This window comes from Phoenix dactylifera, chromosome 7 (assembly GCF_009389715.1).
Source record: "Phoenix dactylifera cultivar Barhee BC4 chromosome 7, palm_55x_up_171113_PBpolish2nd_filt_p, whole genome shotgun sequence".
NCBI classification, from domain to species: domain Eukaryota; kingdom Viridiplantae; phylum Streptophyta; class Magnoliopsida; order Arecales; family Arecaceae; genus Phoenix; species Phoenix dactylifera.
In genome coordinates this window covers 14562403-14581435 of record NC_052398.1, presented here as the reverse complement: position 1 = coordinate 14581435, position 19033 = coordinate 14562403, and the positions used below count along the sequence as shown (strand labels likewise).

At 37.7% G+C, this 19033-nt stretch overlaps 2 protein-coding genes across 2 annotated transcripts; one reads left to right on the top strand and one right to left on the bottom strand.

The window, feature by feature from the left end:
• Positions 1–796: 796 nt before the first annotated feature.
• On the bottom strand, positions 797–6909 carry LOC103710603. Its single transcript, XM_008796415.4, has 2 exons — positions 6061–6909; positions 797–2481 (listed from the first exon to the last, which is right to left on the bottom strand). The coding sequence occupies exons 1-2, from the start codon at positions 6333–6335 to the stop codon at positions 1086–1088; spliced, it is 1671 nt and encodes a 556-aa protein (XP_008794637.2). The 5' UTR covers positions 6336–6909; the 3' UTR covers positions 797–1085.
• Positions 6910–10411: 3502 nt separating this feature from the next.
• LOC103710604 (FHA domain-containing protein FHA2-like) lies at positions 10412–18339 on the top strand. Its single transcript, XM_008796416.4, has 3 exons — positions 10412–11332; positions 16361–16518; positions 17900–18339. Exons 1-3 carry the CDS (start codon positions 10558–10560, stop codon positions 18107–18109), a joined length of 1143 nt encoding a protein of 380 aa, XP_008794638.3. The 5' UTR covers positions 10412–10557; the 3' UTR covers positions 18110–18339.
• The last annotated feature ends 694 nt before the right edge of the window (positions 18340–19033 follow it).

The following is a 19033-nucleotide window of genomic DNA, read 5'->3' as shown; positions in this document are numbered from 1 at the left end:
AAAACAAAATGATATTTTTTAGCTAATTTTCCTTGATGTCATCTCTGAAAATTATTGTTTGAGATTGTCTAGTTGAAAACCATGAAATTGAGCATGTTCTACACATTGGCCATGAACTACACATATCATAAACATACATAAATTAAAATTCTGTTGCTTTAATTATTTCAAAAATATGACCGAGAAAGTCAGTTGCATTGTTATAGAAAATTGCGTAATTATTACTCGATGCATCTAAGGATAACGAAAAAACCTCCAAAATACTTTGCCCTTCACTTTCGAACAAGTAGGAGTATTTTAATTCTTAGGTCGTGATTTTATGCTTTCATTTCTCCCATTTTTTAGGTTAGTCACCACATGTTGTAACGCGATGCCATGATTATGTCAACCATGGAACTTGTGATGTGTGCACAAGTGTGCCAAAATGTTTTCTCAGTCACCTGAATGTTCAAAAAATCATGCCATTCATAATCTACACACCTTATGTTTTCAAACATAAGTTAAAACAAACAATGCATCATAAACATTTGCCATGTTATAAAAACAAATCATCCACTCTATGTTAATTAATCATCCTTTCATTTTAGGGCAATTAGACAGGCCTAAAAGCCAAGAGAGGGATAGATCCAAATGCTATGCAGGTACAACTTCAAACATGTTAAAATATTTATAAGCTAGCATCCAATGTAACGACGAAAAAATATTAAGCATCCATAAGCAGATTGAGAAGACAAATTTAAGCAAAATCATTGAGATGAAGGCCATGAACTGCCACTCCAGATAGTTAAATATGGTATTAAAACTAATGAATATGCTTGCTTTTTGAGAAATTCTGCTACATGAAAGACTTTGAGTGCATCCAAGGGCTTTCACCAATAAGAGAACATTCCTATCCATCAGATCTGAACCCTTCTGAGTAGATCCATTTATTCATCTAACAACATTTTGCACATAAAATAAAAAAGAAAAAAGTAGTTACTATGTCATCAGAAAACAACTTGCGGTGTAGTTTAACACAACACCAAGAAGACATAAGGAGTCTGCTGTTCTCTGTTTTCTTCATTGACGAAGAACTGATCAGAACATCACATCCATCTTGGAGACACTTGAACAACACTTTGGCGGGGCCTTATTAGCTGCTCTGAGCTATTCCTCTTCTTCTTGTTCGAGGAGACAGTCGGGCTGAAATAATCATGACTCCTTTGAGGCAAAGCCGCAGCTTGCGAGCATGCTTTTCTCACAGGGATTACGGTGCGCTGCTTCTGTAAAGTACCATTACATGCTATTGAGTTCCTCCGAGTAGAATTCCATCTGCTGTAGTTCATGCAGCTTTGGCTCCTGCCACCATGCTGAAACATGTTCTCTTTGGGACTTGGGAAGTTTCTGCTCTCCATAGTTTCAGCCGAGTACATAGTTTCCTCCCCACTACTAGACCCATCCCCCTCATTTCGAAATTCAGAAACCTCCAATGGAGATGAACTGGACTGCACCTCACTGCAGCAATCCTCTTGGCATGAACCAACTGGGAGAACTTTATGATCTGCTTCAGAATTGGCTTGTGGCACCTCCCATGTTGCATTACCATTTTCTCTCGATGAATTTCCATGTTTAGGTTCTTCAACATTTTTTTCATTAGAGAACAAAAGAGGGAGCGGTAGAACAATAGATCTTGAAGCTCTTGGGGGGAAATTAATATCCAAGAGCTGGACTGGGGCATGTTCCTTCTTCCTAACTGGCCCAGATGTCAGCCCTGGGGATTCAAAGATGTCAGGAGTCAGAATTCCCTGCTCATGGGCTGCACGTAAATCAACAGGTGGGTTTTCCCCTTGGGAAACTTTTGCATTAGTTATACTACTTGATCCAGTCTCATATGTAGATTTTGAAGCTATCTGTGAGGATGATGGGACATCATTCTCCTCCTCGATAGACTTGAATACCTGACGCATGGTGAAGGAAGCACAAGAATGCTCACTCTTCTGTCCAGAGGACATCAGTCGAATGAGAGGCAACTTGGGCTTGCTGAGCTCATCCAAGCTGCCCTCCCAGTGCTGATGCAACCAATCACAGATGATAGGAATTGGGATCCCGAACTGCATATGTAAATCCTTCTTCCATGACAGTGATGATGAAGAAGATGCAGAAGACGATCTTGCAGTAGGAGATGAGGCAAGTTTCATGGGATCACAGACCATGAAAGCAAGATTTCCTTGGACATCAAAACCAGCAGATCCAGGGCACCATGTCACACCATCTGTCGAGAGTTTTATGAGATTGTCAGTGGCTATCGCTACTTTTCCCTCACCAACAATCAGCTCCTTTTTATCTGTGCGCCCTAAAAGGTAAACCATGCAGCCCAGATCCAGGCTCGGGTTGCTGCAGGTCTTCAAGTAATGAGGATGCTGTCCCTGTGAAGTTGAATCAGCATCCACAGTGTCAAGCCCCACAATTGTAAGATCAAGAACAGAACTGGTAATGAAAAATCTGGAAAAAGAATGACAAATAGAAGTTAGGATAACTGTTCCATTAGCTTGACTAACCCAAAAAAGAAAGAAGAAAAGAAAAACAAAAGAGGCATGAAGATTATACACCCTGATCATAAATGCAGTTATGCCATGCACTATCTTTTGTCATGAACAAAACGTATACGTTCTAATGAATAGATACATGCATTGTTTCAGCAAAAATAGATACATGCATTTTCAGAAGAATAATGCAATACAACCCAGATTAAATTCATAGAACTAGAACTGCAAATGAAGTCATATATATAGCTTAGCCCAAGCGAAAACTAGGAGACAAAAGATTAATTTGTCCCAATTTATTTAGTTGGCATTTCATATAGCCAAAACTATGGATTTATCAGAGATAGTACTTATTATCAGGAACATAAAGATCCATTTTTTGTTCAATAGTAATTGACCAGGTGAATATCTGCAAAGTGTGACTGATCTTTGGTAGTGACCCATGGCAAAATCATGTAACTAATGGATTAAAAAAAAGTACACGAGACTGCACCAACTTTCAGGATTTAAACATTCCACTTTAGGAACATAAGTCTATACAATGAAGCAATATAAGTTAAGGAGATAGTTTTATGCTGAATTGCTGCATAAAAGCAAGTAATATGTTAGTGATATGTCCTTCCTGTTAAAATTTAAGTAGTAGTTAGTTAAGTCAATATCCTCAGCCAGTCACATGATGCAACAAAATTTCAGCTGTTGACCACCAGTAAAAGGGTATTTTAGTCTTTTGGATACACATAATGTCAGCCCAACTTACATTAAACTTAATGGTACGCCATATATACTGGTTGGCTTTATGTGATGATGCATTATCCAGTAAAGTTCGAGAATTTCATGGCTGTCTTGTAAACTGGTGCAGGATTTCGAGCCCAGGCAATTTTGAGAAAGAAATAGGACTCTTGATTAAAAAAAAAAAAAAAATTCCCCCTAAGTGGAAGGAGATCTGTTTCAATCTGAACATTTTCCCTTCTGAAAAAGACATCAAACCAGATCTTGATTATTTCAACCATCTCAGATCCTAGATGTGAATACAGCTCCAAAACCCCAGTCAAAAAGAAGGTGAAAACAATTGATTTTTATCCCATTCATTTCCCTCCAAGCAACGAAAAACAAGATAAGGAACTTCAAGATCTAAGTGCTGATCACTAATCCTTGAAAAATTCATTTCTCCCTCACACTTTCTCCCTCACACTTTGCAACAACTTCCAGTGGTTGATTGTGATTGATGATGCCTCTCTTATCAATGCACAAGTGCAAAGAGGAATGTATTATATGGCCTCTCTTTTTTTTTAGAAGAATATGGGAATCCACCCATCTCCATTTACAAAATGTACTCTATAGCACACATACGTGATCAAATTTAAAATGACATAATGCACATGCATGCTAATCAATGATGTAATATGATTTGCCAACCATTCAAGCTGTTTATCTGCAGCTCATTGTATGCGGAGCTCCAGGCTCCAGCACATACATGTGATTATCTTTAACCACAATTATTGGTGTACACTTAAATTTGTAAGGATCATCATACAATCTGATCTCTATCACCATCTGCAGTTGGTAAGAAATGCTCTGTGAGTTTGTGTCTAGTTTCTCTTCGATTGTGGCATTTTTCTCACCCTAACAGTTAGTCAAGGTATCCCTAAATGCAGAAGGGAATTTAAAATGTTTTTTATAATCCTCCAAAAAACAGAAAGCAAATATGACAAGTGGACCCAAGAAAACTCTACAATAATGATGTAACTGCAGAAATCTATAGGGCTAGCAATTAGAACAAATGTGATGTAATTAGACTTCAAAAAGGAAGTAGAACTATTTGATAAGCATCCTCTTCCTTTGGTCAAAAATGTCTTGCAAATTCAAAACTTGTACAGAAATAATTTTGATGTTGTAACAGATAGATATTATCCAAGATGAGTACCATAATACTCCAAAGAAAAATTTAGGAAAAAATTAAGTTTGTACCAATCTTCGCTGTGTGCTACAACTGAGAAATAAAAGCCAAGAACAATAAGCATCAAGCTACCAAGTTCTTTCCAAACTTAGTCCAATGCTAGCAAGGTTTATGCAGACTCATCAAGATCTTGGTTCAGCATTATCCTTTAGTGTTTGCTATAACTGCCCATGTTCCCTATCATAGAGGTGACTACTATGGCAATTGTGATTGTTATTCGAGGAAAACTCATGGACAAGGCTTCCACATAACCTAGTGATGAAAAATCTTGAGATATTGTTGGCCAAAATGGCCAGTCAGCAAATTATACTTCTGAAATTAACAATATTCAACCATCAGGATATCAAATTATACTTCTGGAGTTATGATTCTATGAGGATCTCAGATGAACCAAATGAAAATAATCCATCTTATTGATGGTCGCTTCTACAAGTACATAGCCAATAAAAATTATATCGGCATATACATTAAAATGATAGCATATGATGACAAACTTGAAGAATAAATAGAACACATGTACTTCAAGCTTGCTATGCTCTTCTCTATCAAAAATGGGCCAACCAATTGAAACTGGAGATAACTATTCATACAATATAGCTCAAACAAAGTATATCCAGCAAGAAGAGAAATCAGTTGCTTAAATTTCTAGGAAAACCTGGTACCTAGAGAAGGACCACTATGGAAATGATTACCACAAAGCTATGCATAACATGATAATTTGACAAGTCGACATCAGTGTAAATAAGAATGGTTCAAGTTACTATGGCATAATCCACCTAAAGAAAAGTAATGGAAGTTGACAACTTTCAATGCATTAGACTTGTGTTAAGATCGCATACGAGACTGCAAAAAGCAAATGCTCATGCCCGCAATGAAACTAATGAGAGCTAATGTTCAACCAACTCAAGTCAGAGGAAAGGGTTGATCCAAAGATATCCTCCTCATAAGGCTGAGGTTCATAAACTTACTTTTTCTACAAAAGAAACATAAGTAGGTGGGCATGCCCAAATCACCCCTTAAATGATGCCATCAATATACCATCAACTTCCCCGGCATTTAACATTTTGTTTACTTGAACAAGAAGTATGATGAATGCATCCAACCTAGACTTAGTAGGATGCCGAGGGCAAGAACTTTGCCAAACATACCATCTGTTCTCAACCTGACAAGGAAGTGTAACCAACCATTTGATGATCTTAAGAGAATCCCAATTCTTAGACAACTTCAACTCAAGAAAGTTACAGCATCAATGACAACAATATCGCTCTTATCATCTTAATGACTCAGAAGGTCATCAGATCTCGATCAAAAAATGCCAGGCCCCGCAGTCACCGTAACATGTTACACCCCACCCCCCCACCCTCCTCATTTCACCCTAAGAAAATAAGCACCACCATCGTTATTCCAAGTCCTAGCCTTTAATAAAACTGATATTTTGAGCACAAATCTAGGGAAACTGGAGACTGTAATCGATCACAAATCTTAGTTTTGAGCAACATATTGCAGAGATCAGAAACTGAAATGCAAACTAGAAACACGAAACAAGAAAGATTGGTTGGAGAACAAGGGTTAATGATGCACCTATGGGGGACGAGGCGGGCAGGGAGGCGGCCGTGGCAGAGGCGGATCTCGGCGGCCTCGGCGGCGGCGACAGAAGGGAGGTTGGCGTGGGTGGTGAGCAGGAGGTTGCGGTGGATGAGGAAGCCAGTCCCCCAGCCGCCGCCGCCGCAGCCTCCGGCGGCGGAGATGGCGGCAAAGGCGGAGCCTTTGGTGGCAAAGATGCTACCTTTGACCCTCTCCGACCTCCCTCCCCCCGAGCAGAAGCACCACCGCGACCTCTCTCCAAAAACCCCCATCTCCCCTCCTCTGCTCTTCTATCTCGAGAGTTTCTCCGATGCGGGTGGCGGCAGGACCCTAATGCAGCGTGTCGGCGGAGCTCAGCTGGTAGCGAGAGGTTCCGGGGCGTGTCGGCCGCCGGAGGCCAGAGTATCGGGTGTCCATCCGAGACGTTACGAAGCTGACCTACCACCCTCTCAGGCAGAGACGGTCTCTCTCCCGGGAATGCAGGGGGCTTGTCCCAAACGGCACAATTTTTCACTCCTCCAACGTCTAGAAGTGACAAATGAACTCTTCTTTTGTCCAATAAATGCTCTCTCAACTTGGGAGGTGTTTTCTATTTGAATAGTAATGAGATAGAGGTAGACCAAGGGAGAGCAGATTTAAGGGAGAAGAAGGCAGGAGAGGTGGTGGAGACGAGAAGTGCATGAGAAGTGTAATAGGATCATGCAATAATGGAAGGCATGGGTGGATTTTATGGATTGAAGCAATCCTTAGGAATTCTTGTACAGTGAAGGATTCCTTGGTTCTAGCGGACTGGTAAATCACCTTTCTTGAGCTAACTTTATGTTCAGGGTGGACTTTCAGCTGTGGGTCAAGAGGGGTCCCTCAGAAAGCTGACAACTTTTTCTTTGATTTGGGCACAGAGGGGATGAGCTTGCCTTGCAAGGGGGTTATGCTGGGCTTATTTTTGTAATTTATGTTTGATATTGAATCAACTTGGCTATATTGGTTGGAGATGGAAGGTCTTTTGAGGCTGAGGAAATGAATATTTGAGGATTATATTTTTAGGGTGTCAATGCAATAATGGCCAGGTTTTTGAGAAAAAAAGATGATTTATCGTGAAAATTACTTTGTTTTTTTGTTTTTTTTGTTTTTTTTTGTAAAACGATGACTCACACTAAACAGGTGTGAATGTAGTCAATAAGATCAGAAAATAAAAAGACATACAATTGCTCAGGCACAGAAGCGTGATCCGTCCAAATAAACTCTCCAGAGTGGTAGGCAGAAAAAGAGGTAATCCAATCGGCAGCACCATTTGCCTCTTTGTATACATTTATGGACTGATAGAAGCTATACTCTTCCAATATCCAGCGGATGTCAAAAAGCAGCGGTCGTCCTCCAACAATATACTTCTGACTCCTAATCCACTCGATCACCGTAGCCGAGTCTCCTTCGAGAGCAATGTGATCCATGCCCAGCAGACGTCTTGCATAGATGACACCCTTTCATGCAACTCTGAGCTCGGCATTGACAACAGTCGTATCAAAAATTTGCCGCCCTTCTGCTGTCACCAGCCTGACATTGTGATCTTGGATAATAAAATCGGCGCCACCTCTCTCGCCAATACAGCTATCAACGTTTATCTTTTCTCAATGCTGTGATTTGTTACATTTTAGGTTGAAGGTGATGTCATTGCACATTGCGAGACGTGCCATCCAGATAGGAGGAATCTGTCCGCAAAAAGTTGGAGTTAGGGCAGTTATGTCCCATTAGAATTGTGCTATTTGGACTCTAGTATAATTTTTCAATTTATTGCCTCGCATCAAAGACAAGGCAAGGAAACAGAAAAGAAAAGAAAAAAACAGGATAGAACCACTCCCTTCTTTTTCTACCATTTTAATGAAAAAGGATAGAATGCTAGTGTATACCTTTTTACCTACGAGTTACTTGTTTTGATTGTCTAGAAATATATTATATGTTTTTAGCATTTTGAAATAAATTCATAGTTTTTCTTTACTCAAACTACTTCTAAACGTTAATTTTGTCCCTGTATCCTGGCTAATCTGTGCAAGTTGAAGTATAAAGGATCTTGCTGATTCTCTAGGCGTGAATTAAGATAGTTTTGCAAGTGCCTTGCTGATCATGTTAATATTTTTGATATTGTAGAGATTTTTTTGAGAAATGTAGTTATCGAGCAATTATGAGATATTAACATGAGGAAAACCAATGCAAATCTTAACAGAAAACTTCAGTTGTTTGACAATAGAAATCTACTTATTTATAAAAAAAAACAAAATCACATCAGGTTAATGCATGACCCTCATATTTCCATACGTCTCATTACACGTATTTGAAATAGAGATTCTTAGATATCTTTGTTGATTCATGTATATCAAATTTGATACTATAAAGGCAACATTTTTGTAAGAACTAACCAAAGAAAAGTGATCCTATGTGTTGTAAAATTATATACATCGAAATAGGTATTTTGTAGTTCCTATGAATAAAACTCTTTGGCTTTCTTTCATGACTTTCTATTGTAATAGCTTTCTGTGTTCATTTATTATTATGAAAGGAGTTGCATTTAACTAAATCATGAGCTTAATACATAGTCGAATAATGGCTGAGTTGGATGCTTACATCTACCCTAAACATTTTACTAAGAAAGCCCTTTAACTTTAGATAGAGTGAGATGAATTGTGAGTAATGATTGTCACCTTTAAAAAGTGAAAGGAAAAAGTTTTAAGGATTCCTTAACTTTGGTATGTATCAAAAGGCTTTAATCTCGACATGGATATATAATAAGACTTAGTAATTTGATTGCTAGTCTTGATTATTACAAGCCCAAAATCTAAGACTTTCATAGTATTAATTAAAAGCAGTTTTTTTGATGAATGTGCCTTCTATATTTGTTAATTTTTCTCTTGATTTATAAGTACATTATTTTTAAGAAATTAGAAAATACTATCGCTCCACTTCATGAAAGAACAAAATAAGTACATAGTCTAGAAGATTCAAAGGTAGGAAACAAAAAACTAAGCAAACATAATGAAATAAACAAGCTCAAGATAACAAAGAAATTATGTTCAGTTCATGGTAAGTGCTTGACTCTTCTATTGAGACCCTGAATAAAATGAATCTTATTATCTCTTATACAACCCACCAAGAAGCAAGCACTGCTAGATTTCCAAGTTCCAACCTTTTTCAAGCATCTCTTTATATGTGTTTTCCTCCACTAGGTCCAATATGCAGAATGTGATGAAGCCTAGTGTAGATGTGTTTTATAGATGCTTATGATATTGTCAAAATCATCTAAAGAAAGGGAAATTGCAGAGAAAGGTGCTTGGTATATGCAATTGTGACTTTGCAGACAGCTAGAGGCTCTTATCTTTATGCAAGGAAAGTACATATGATTGAGTTAAGAGTCACTTAGGAAGGTATGTAACATTAAATCATTGACTGGATTAACCGATGGTACGAGGTCTTACTCGATATTATTCCACTCCTCATTGACATTTGATGATCTACTAGCAACTTGAATCATTCCAAGTTACTCAAATATGGTGAATTATACCAAGAAGCTTTCTTTGGTATTCTTCTTCCTCAACTCTTCAAGTTCATAAGGAAATTCTATATGCTGATGCTTATAAACATGCTTATTCCTATATAATGATATTCATTCATAAAAAAAAAAAGAAATAGGAGAGCAAAAGGTACTTAATAGATGTTTAAGATGTTCTCAAGTTAATCCAAAAAGGGGGATATTGAATACATTCAAGAGGTGTAGCTATGGAGGCACATCTCCATGACCTTTTCCTTGGTTCTTAGGTTTATAAGAGCTTTAACAACAGCAGCAGCAGTCAAAGAATACATTCAAATCTACAACCCATTTTATTACTTTTTTGTAAGCATATGAAGTTTTAGATACCAAGCTATATAAATACTTGGCATTCTAGTGTACTTGAATAATCCATAATACTCTTGAGAACAAATGTTTTTAGATAATCAAATTTTATCATGTTGAAATGAAAGAACATATTCTTATATTAAAGAATCAAATTAAAAAGGTTTATTTGAGGTATTTGTTTTTCAGCTAAAGGTAAATTTTTTTTTTTCTGGATGCCTGATTTCTCTTGTCTTCAAATATCTCTATCTTCAAAAAAATTTGACAGAGCTTTTTTTGTTTGTTTGTTTCTTTTTTTTTCTCCTGAATATACAATTGATGTGATCCCAGACGATAAACTGAGTTGATAAGTCTTACCCAAAAAGGAAAAGGTGGATTTATAATGACTTTATGAAAGAAGCACAGATGGTGGGAAAGAGTAATCTAAGATAAATATCTGAAATGAAATGCTCAGAGTATCAAATCTAGCAAAATCTTAAAAGATTTCCGCGATGGTAAATCGAAAACTTAAAATGGAAGCATTTTGGCAAGATCAAGCACATACTGGTGTATATTTTATGACAAAAAAAGAAAACAAAAAAAGTGAATCGCACTAAAACTTGTGCACGGCCAAAATGGACGCTGTCCGTCGCCGAAAATCCAGATTCGAGGGTTCTTGTTTCTCCGGCATTCCACCTCTGGCTCCGGCGGCCATGGTGATGGTCGGAGGGGGAGCCACGGCGGCGGCGGCGGCGGGGCCTGGCGAGGTGGAGGCGGGGTTCGCGAAGCTCCAAGGGGAGGATTTCGAGTACTACATGCAGACCTACTCGATCATGCTGGGCCGCAACAGCAAGAAATCGGTGGTGGACGTCGACCTCTCGAGTCTCGGCGGCGGCATGAACATCTCCCGCCACCACGCACGCATCTTCTACGACTTCCAGCGCCGTCGGTTCGCACTCGACGTCATCGGCAAGAACGGATGCCTCGTCGAGGGCGTCCTCCACCTTCCGGGCAACCCCCCGGTCAAGCTCGACTCCCAGGATCTCCTCCAGATCGGCGACAAGCGTTTCTACTTCCTCCTCCCCACCCGCTCTATCTTCGCCTCCGCCGCCGTCGCCCGCCGCGTCCCGCCCCCGTCCCTCCCCCCTCCCGCCGCCGGGGTGGCCGTCCCGCTGCCTTTCGCCCGCAAGGGCCGCCCCCGCCCGTCCGATTTCCGCGACGGCTCCTACGATGATGAGGACGACCGGGAAGAGGAGGAGGAGGATGGGGTGGATGACGGCGTGGGGCACGTCGGCATGGCGGGGAAGAAGATTAGGAGGAGGGGTTCTTCCGGGGACATGGAGGGGTTTTTGGGATATGGGGTCGGTGCTGCGCTCCCCGGGAAGGCGGGACCTTCTTCGGGACAATTGGGTAAGATTAGAACTGAAAACATTCAATTCTCTCCATCCCTTGCTGGATTTATTTATTTCTTTCTTTTTTTGTGAGCCTCCGTTGCTGGTCTTATTAGATGATGAGGGATGATTATATATGTTTGGAGTTCGCTTAGATTCTTAGTGTGAAAAAAAAAAATGCTTTCATTTTTGCATTGAATTGTAGAAATCACCTTTTATGTTTTTGAATGGAGTTTGGTAACAGATTTGCATGCCTCTGGATTGGTATGGCGGACAGATCATGAAAGGTTTGCTGACATTGAAGGAAGAAAAGTGCATTTAAGGGCTTATGATTGGAGGAGAAGATTAGGGATTTGATAGGAATCTGAGTGGATAAATGTTTGGTATTGAATTCAGGAGAAATGAAGAATATATCATCAATGCAAATGCACAAACAAATGGGATTGGATCCGATCAATGTAATTCACTATGTTTCTAGTGGCTGAATGAGCATTTTCTGGGCCTCCCTCGCTCCCTCTCTCTCTTGTTTGATCCAAATGAGGAGTAAAATCTGACTAGGATTTCAATCATGGCGAGGTTTAGCTTATGCATTAAAAGATTAGATTAGGTATAGGATTGAACCCTTGGAAAAAAGTTGTTCTAATCATTGGTTTCTGCTGAATTTTTTTAAGGGCCTTAATCAAGCACCTGATTCTGCATTATTATGTATGGCTTTGGTTTATCTCAATGAGACGAACCTTCAGGAAAGTCTCAAAATTTTCAAAATGCTCTGCTATAATCAAGTTCTCTATGTCCTAAAAGTCCAGTATCAGGAATGGTGTGGGCAACCATTAGTTGGTATATTCAGTCTTTAAAGTAAGTTAAAAAAATTTTGATTAGTTTGTCCAAACCAGTGATCTAGCGTGGTTTTATTCCTCATTATTCAAGTAGTTTTTTTAAGAATTTAACTATATAATGTGGAAGGTCATCCCACCAATATTGAAAAACTATGGACTAATGATACCTACCGTTTAAGTGGGCTGTGTCAAGTATTCTCCTAGAGGCCATTTAAGGGTCCCAAGACTGAATCAGGATCTCTAATTGTATGCTTATATGCTATTTCTGACAGATATAGGTGTTTTAGGTGGTTGTTTAATCTATATACATATAACGCATGCTCATTTATTATTTGAGAGTTTTATGTGTGAATTAGTTGCTGAGGCCTGTAAAGCTATACTTTTAAGTATCATATGTCATGGGCAGATGGATTTGAAACTACTCTTTGTGCTATTTATTTAGAAGACCTGTGTTTCACCTTCCTAACAGTCCCTTAGCTTGTTACATTTTAAGCACTTATTTGATTTATTTCTTCAAATACATCAAGGCTGCTAGTATTTTTTTTCCTTTAGCAGTTTGGTCATTTGATGTTAACACACTTATTATGGATCTTCGAAATTTGAATCTTCAACTTATGGAAATCTTTGAATATTCAACTTTTCGAAGTCTTTGAAGGTTCCACTTTTTCTATAATATTAGGATTAATGTTAGTTGGTAGGTTATCATTAGTCGGATTTTCATGGGCCTGACAAAGAACTTGTTCATTTGGGGAAGGGGAGATTATTTTGCATGACATTCCTCCTTGCTAAGATCTATTCAATTCTTACTATTTTTCCTAATATTGTCATTGTATTTATGTTGAAAAGGTGTTGTACTTTTTGTATGGGATATAGTTTGTTACAGTTTTTTTAAACAGTTTCCTAATTGTTGATTCATCAACATCACAGACAACTATCTCAACTGTCTAATATAACAACCACTAAGAACCTCATAGTAAAAAAACAAAAGCTTGCTTATATTATTCTGAAGTGTTAACATGTAGCAGAGAATTTTATTCTGCTGTTAACAAACACTTATGACACTTCAACTTTCATATGTTCTTTGTACTGGCTGAAATGGTTTATGCAATAAACACAAAGCTAGTATTAGTGCCACCACCTTTTCTTATTTACCTTACATTTAACGTAACATGAAACACAAATTTTTCAATATAAAATATCAATGTTTTAAATTCGGGCAAGATGGGGGGTGTCCAAGCTATCTTGCCCCATTCCTGAGAGAAAACGAGACGGGCGGGTGCGGGACTCCAAAATCCATCCACGGAGGGAAAGAAGAAGAAGGATAAAAGAAAGAAACAAAGGAAAGAAGAAGAAAAAAAAAAGGAAGGAAAGAAGAAGAAGAGAAGGGAAAAGAAAGAAAGAAAGGGAGAAGAAAAAGAAAGGAAGGAAGGAAAGAAGGAAGAAGGGAAGAAAGAAAGAAGAGAAAGGAAAGAAAGGAAGAAAAGAAGAAAAGAAAAAAATAAGAAAAGGAAATAAACAAAGAAAGGAATATAGTAAAGAAGAATGCAAGAAAGGGAGGGTATCTATCAAGACGCTCGATCAAGATGGATCACCGGAATAGGGTGGGACAACGAGACATCATATATTATGGAGAAATTGGGGCACCACTGCTCCACGAGATTTAGAACGTTGTAATATACCATATTTAAGATATTCAAATGCAAATATATGGTTGGTTGCCTTTTGTAGAAGGTGAAATTGGAGTGGATAATATATGTTTCAATCTCTTTATGTCTAATTCTATCCGAGTACGAGAGCAAATTTGAGCATCATACTAATATCTGTATCCATCTTTGTATCTGCCAATAAGAACAAATACATATATGGATTTATACACAAGTATCCAAATCTTTATCGGTGCCATATTTATTAGACTCATATTGCTCTCATAGACCCAAAGTGGATTGGATAAATGATGGCATTATGCCTTCAAATGTCTTTCATACAGAGACATTGTTAATTTGATTGATTTCATCCTTGGCCATTAACAGTGACAATTTTAACTTAGGGTGTGCGCTTTTATATAGCTATTCTAATCAACAAGACGGTCATGCCATTAAGTGAATGCAGTTACCATTGTGGATCTTTGTACACCATTTGGTTGTTTTACAAAGATAATAAAGAAAGGTTGGAAGAAGCTTATATGTAAGTTAATCAAACATAAAGTGGAATTATGTTCTCTCATGAAGTTTGCATATACTATTGAAATGAATACATTTATGTATTATTGACTAAATAATTCTGTAACCATATTTGTTACAAACAAATATATATCGCTTATAACTGATTTATATCCATATCTTTTATGAGGAAGTATGAATATTGCTAATATCCTATGGTTTCAAATTCTAGGATCCAACTAAAGCTGATAGGGGGATGGAATTTCAGTTTGTTCCCTTCCTTTATCACGTCAGTGATCAGTTCCGGCTGGATATTTCAAGATGTAGTATTAGACGACAATATCATATATATAATATATAGAGATGTGACTTCATTATTGAACCTTTTGTGCTTTCATTTATTTATTGTATTGAACTTAGGTTCCCCTTTTGCAGCTAACATATTGGTACCCTGCCATGCTAGTTTTGAAAACTTATAGTTTTGCAGCTCAACTTCCATTAGGCGCTTCGTGCTGTAATCAGATGCCTGTGACATGTGGCATTTATCTGTTAGTACAAGTTCTATAGTATGCTAATGTTGCCAAGATGCCTGTTATTAACAGAACAAAGAACATCTTACCATCTGTGTCTGAAGTTGTCACCGGCTGCAGTAATTAGGGCCCTGTGAATGGTCTCCTTGTAGTGTTCTTAAGAAAAGAAGTTCATGCCTGGGACACTGCACTCACTTGCTAGATAAGTAATTTTCAAGTTCCTGAGTTTGATCTTTTGTATATGTAAATGTGTAGGCATACTTGTTCACATGATGGATTAAAGATTAGTTGCTAAATGGTATACTAGTCATATAGCTATAACTTTGTTAAATAATTTTGAAGCTTTAAATGGGCAATTTCTCTCTTAAATAAATCGAAATGCTTCTTCAGTGCATGTTGTGCTGCATCTTTGATGCACCAACATCTTTTCTAAAATGGTGTATTCTGCCAGTAATCTGTAATTTTATCTTCTATATTCACTCCAACCTATCAAACAAAGGGTGATAAGTGTGTAAAAAAACAAAGGTGATAAGTTATCTGCATTGACCTTAACCAAAAGGTATCTTATCTGTTTGAGGCTGCCGCTTTGAGCAAGTAAAATGTTTTATGACTGTCTCTAGCTAGTGTCAGCCCTTTGGAATTGGCATCCAACTATTGGCCCAGCTAGAGTAACATGAAACTTGGAAGGCTGGTTGGCTGGTACAGAGGCTTATGTTGTGGTTATGCACTTTAAGCTCATGCGACCAAGAAACAACTTCTAAAGTTCCCAAGAGTTTTGAACGTAGAGCGATAGAGGAATAGTTTTCGATAACAAAACTACATGCCACTTTAAGTTATCAATTCTAAACCAGAGCCAAGCACAATTTCTAGTTGATAGAATAGGTAGATTTGTATTATCGCTTGCATATGAATGAACTGGAAGCGTTGTTCTAATATGTAGGGCTCATTTGGTTTGTGGGAAGCTTTTCCCTTTCTAGGAATATGATTCCTGGAAAACAAATTCCTAGGAAGAGGATGCCTAGGAAAGTACTTTTGGCATGTTTGGTTGACCATGGGAAAGTGACAAATTTTCAAAATGCTTATGTTTGGTTGGCCATCCACTTTCCTGGGAAAGTTGTGTATAATTCCTATCATGCCCTTAATAAAAATTAGGTCTTTAATGCCTCTTTAATGCTTCTTTAATGCTGAAGGGTCTTTTTGGGAAAAAATAAAAATAAAGTGATTCCCGCCTAATGGGAAAGTAACTTTCTCATGTTTCTCATGGGAAAGACTTTCCCATGAAATGTGGGAATCATATTCCCATGGGAATACAACTTTCCCATCTCTCTCCTTTGAAAACTCCAACCAAACAAAAGGCATCTCATTACTTTTCCATTGATCACAATTTCCCTCCTTCTTTTTCTGCGAACCAAACGAGCCCGTAGATGTTTCCATATGTCACAATCTTGTATATAATATGAGAGTAGAATTTATAGCTAGGAATTTTCTTAGGATGACATGATTTTACTTTCCTCTTTTTCAGAGAAAAAGTCGGAGACGAGATCAAGGGCTGACAGGGAAGCAGATAATCATCAACTCTTGCAATTAGAAGAGAAAGATGTTGTTTCATCTGTAGCCACAGTGCTGTCTGATCTTTGTGGCCCTGGAGAGTGGATGCCGATGGCAAAGCTTCATGCGGAGGTTAGTTAGAAACAATGCCTTATTAGATATCTCATATCTGTCTCTCTCTCTTTAAAACAGGAGTAATGATATGATGATGGCTGCCATTTTCTACCATGAGTTTAAAGCAGTCTAGGCTTATCTAAGTATCTTCCACCAAGTAATACATATCATGCAATGCTGGACACAAATACATGGAAACATAGAAAAGAAGTGCTTTGTTATCAATGCATGATATGCATTAGATTTTCTGATGCAGTTTGCTTTCCAGTTCTCTTTCATATAATTGGTTGTTCAGTTTTTACTATAGTTACAAAGGCTAGAATTTATATGTTTCCAATAAGTTGTGATTTCAACACAAAATCCCAACCTGACTAGGAATTGCAATCATAATTCAAACAAGACCCAACTATGCACTGCATTTTCAATTTTTATTATTAGCTTATCCACGCTGGACATATTATATGGCCAGGACCAGATTCTCTTTTTCTTCTATTTAGTTGGTTAGCATTTGCCATTGGTTAAATCTTGTGTGGCAATTCAGTTATTGCTTTTGGATTATTGAGTCTTAAGTTGCACATCTAATAATATATATCTTTGTGATAGTCTCAGTAAGCTAGTATTGTGTGCTAGAGGTACATATATTTCAAATATGGGTTACTGTGATTTCTATATCATAAACTGCAATGGTAATAGTTTATTTTGACAAGTATTGGGTGCATCTAATCCATACCTAAGTAAAAGATGGGTCAAGTACATACCAAGGGGCTGGGCGGATATGTGTGACCTCACAATTGGATAGGCATTTTAATGGTGGTGCTGTTATCCAATGAGAGAAAGGGAATAAGGTGGATGCTGCTGTGACTGGCACTGAAGATAAAACAGGTGAACTATTGTGATCGTGCATACTTTGGCTTGCCAGGGCTTTACCCTGGGTGGAGGTGATCATATGTTCATAGCAGCTTCCTCAGTGCAGGTGATCATGTGCTTAGAGCATGCAAAATGCATCATATGGAGATGGCATGTGTGTGTTGGCATTATAATAATAGTATGTTGCAGACTTACAATTGTTCATCCTGTATAATTCTGAATTAAGTTTGATTTATGTGCATCAATATACATCATGAGGCTAGCATTACAATATTTTCCCCTTAATTTTCTGATGGCATTGCAGCTTATTTTGAAGTGAGTTTGTCTGCTTGATGGAAGACTTCTTTTTGTATGATCCATCAATTATTCATCCTTGGCAGATAATTTTGTTATATTTCCTTGCCAGTTACAGCCACCACCTCCATTTGAGTATTCCAGGACCTGCAGCTAATTAAATGCTTGCTTTATCCAGTATGTAGTCTCTTAGTTCTCAGTATATTAGAGCTTATGGTTTTCTTGCAACTTGATCCAGCTCGTTGAACAGTATGGCAACATATGGCACCACAGCAGGGTTAGAAGATACCTGACATCTGAGGACTGGTCACCAAATGAAACCAAAGGAAGACCATGGTTTGGCCTGCTGACGCTGCTAAGGAAGTACCCGGAGCATTTTGTGATCAACACAAGGTCGAAAGGGAGAGTGACCTCGGAGTTTGTCTCGTTAGTTTCCTTGCTCTCATGAGTATCGCCCGATTGTATGTGAGTCATCAAAACGGCAAGATGTTGTGGCAGTATCCTATATGATCCGTGTTGTACCTTTCGTTTATAAATATAAGATGTCTGATGGATCCGCCACCTTGGTTCAGTGGCTGATTGTATATTAGTTCTTATCTCTCTCTCTCTTACGCACAGGATTTTATCAAAAGGTGGAGGAGATTTTGAAAAAAATTTCACCTTATATTTCTTTTTGCATGTTTAAGGCATTTATTTATTTGTTCACCGGAATGACTAAGTCTTGAATTTCTCTTATATTTTTGTGCAGAACTCAGTGGATAATTCTAGCCATGTAGTTTTTTCGAGTAGGGTCAAATATATATATTTCTACCATATTTTCATACTGGATCACATATTCTTAATACGGAGCTGTTCATTTTTTTAGTGCTGCTGCTGCTGCTGCTGCTTCTTTTTTTTTTTTTTCTTTTTTTTTTCTTTTTTTTTTTGACAATGGTGGCTTAGATTCGGCAAGTGCGAATGCAGCCAACAAAATCAGCCAAATGAGATATAAAATGATCATTCAAATTTAGCTTACCCAACCTATAAGCCTGACATCAAAATATCTATTAAGTTAATTAAATTTTAAAAAATAAAAACATGATCGATAAAATCACAACTGTTTATTAAATTTTTTTTTTAAATTATCAAATCTTCTAAATGATAAATAGAGCAAGCTATTCACGAGCCAACTCTAGTTCACCGGTTTAGTTAAGAAATGGACTAAGCTAGTGCTAGAATTAACTTGCTTAAATACTAATTTACATATATTAATATATTATAGATTATTTTATTATTATTATTTATATAATAGTTATAAAAATAATTAATTATTATAAAATATAAGATATATTGATAATAAAATCGAAATATAATTAAACTTATTATTTAAAAT

Coding starts and splice junctions, on each gene's coding strand:
- LOC103710604 (XM_008796416.4), top strand. CDS start 10,558: ATGGACGCTGTCCGTCGCCGAAAATCCAGATTCGAGGGTTCTTGTTTC. Junction 11,333..16,360: donor ACCTTCTTCGGGACAATTGG/GTAAGATTAGAA, acceptor CCTCTTTTTCAG/AGAAAAAGTCGGAGACGAGA. Junction 16,519..17,899: donor TGGCAAAGCTTCATGCGGAG/GTTAGTTAGAAA, acceptor AACTTGATCCAG/CTCGTTGAACAGTATGGCAA.
- LOC103710603 (XM_008796415.4), bottom strand. CDS start 6,335: ATGGGGGTTTTTGGAGAGAGGTCGCGGTGGTGCTTCTGCTCGGGGGGA. Junction 2,482..6,060: donor GCCCGCCTCGTCCCCCATAG/GTGCATCATTAA, acceptor TTCTTTTTCCAG/ATTTTTCATTACCAGTTCTG.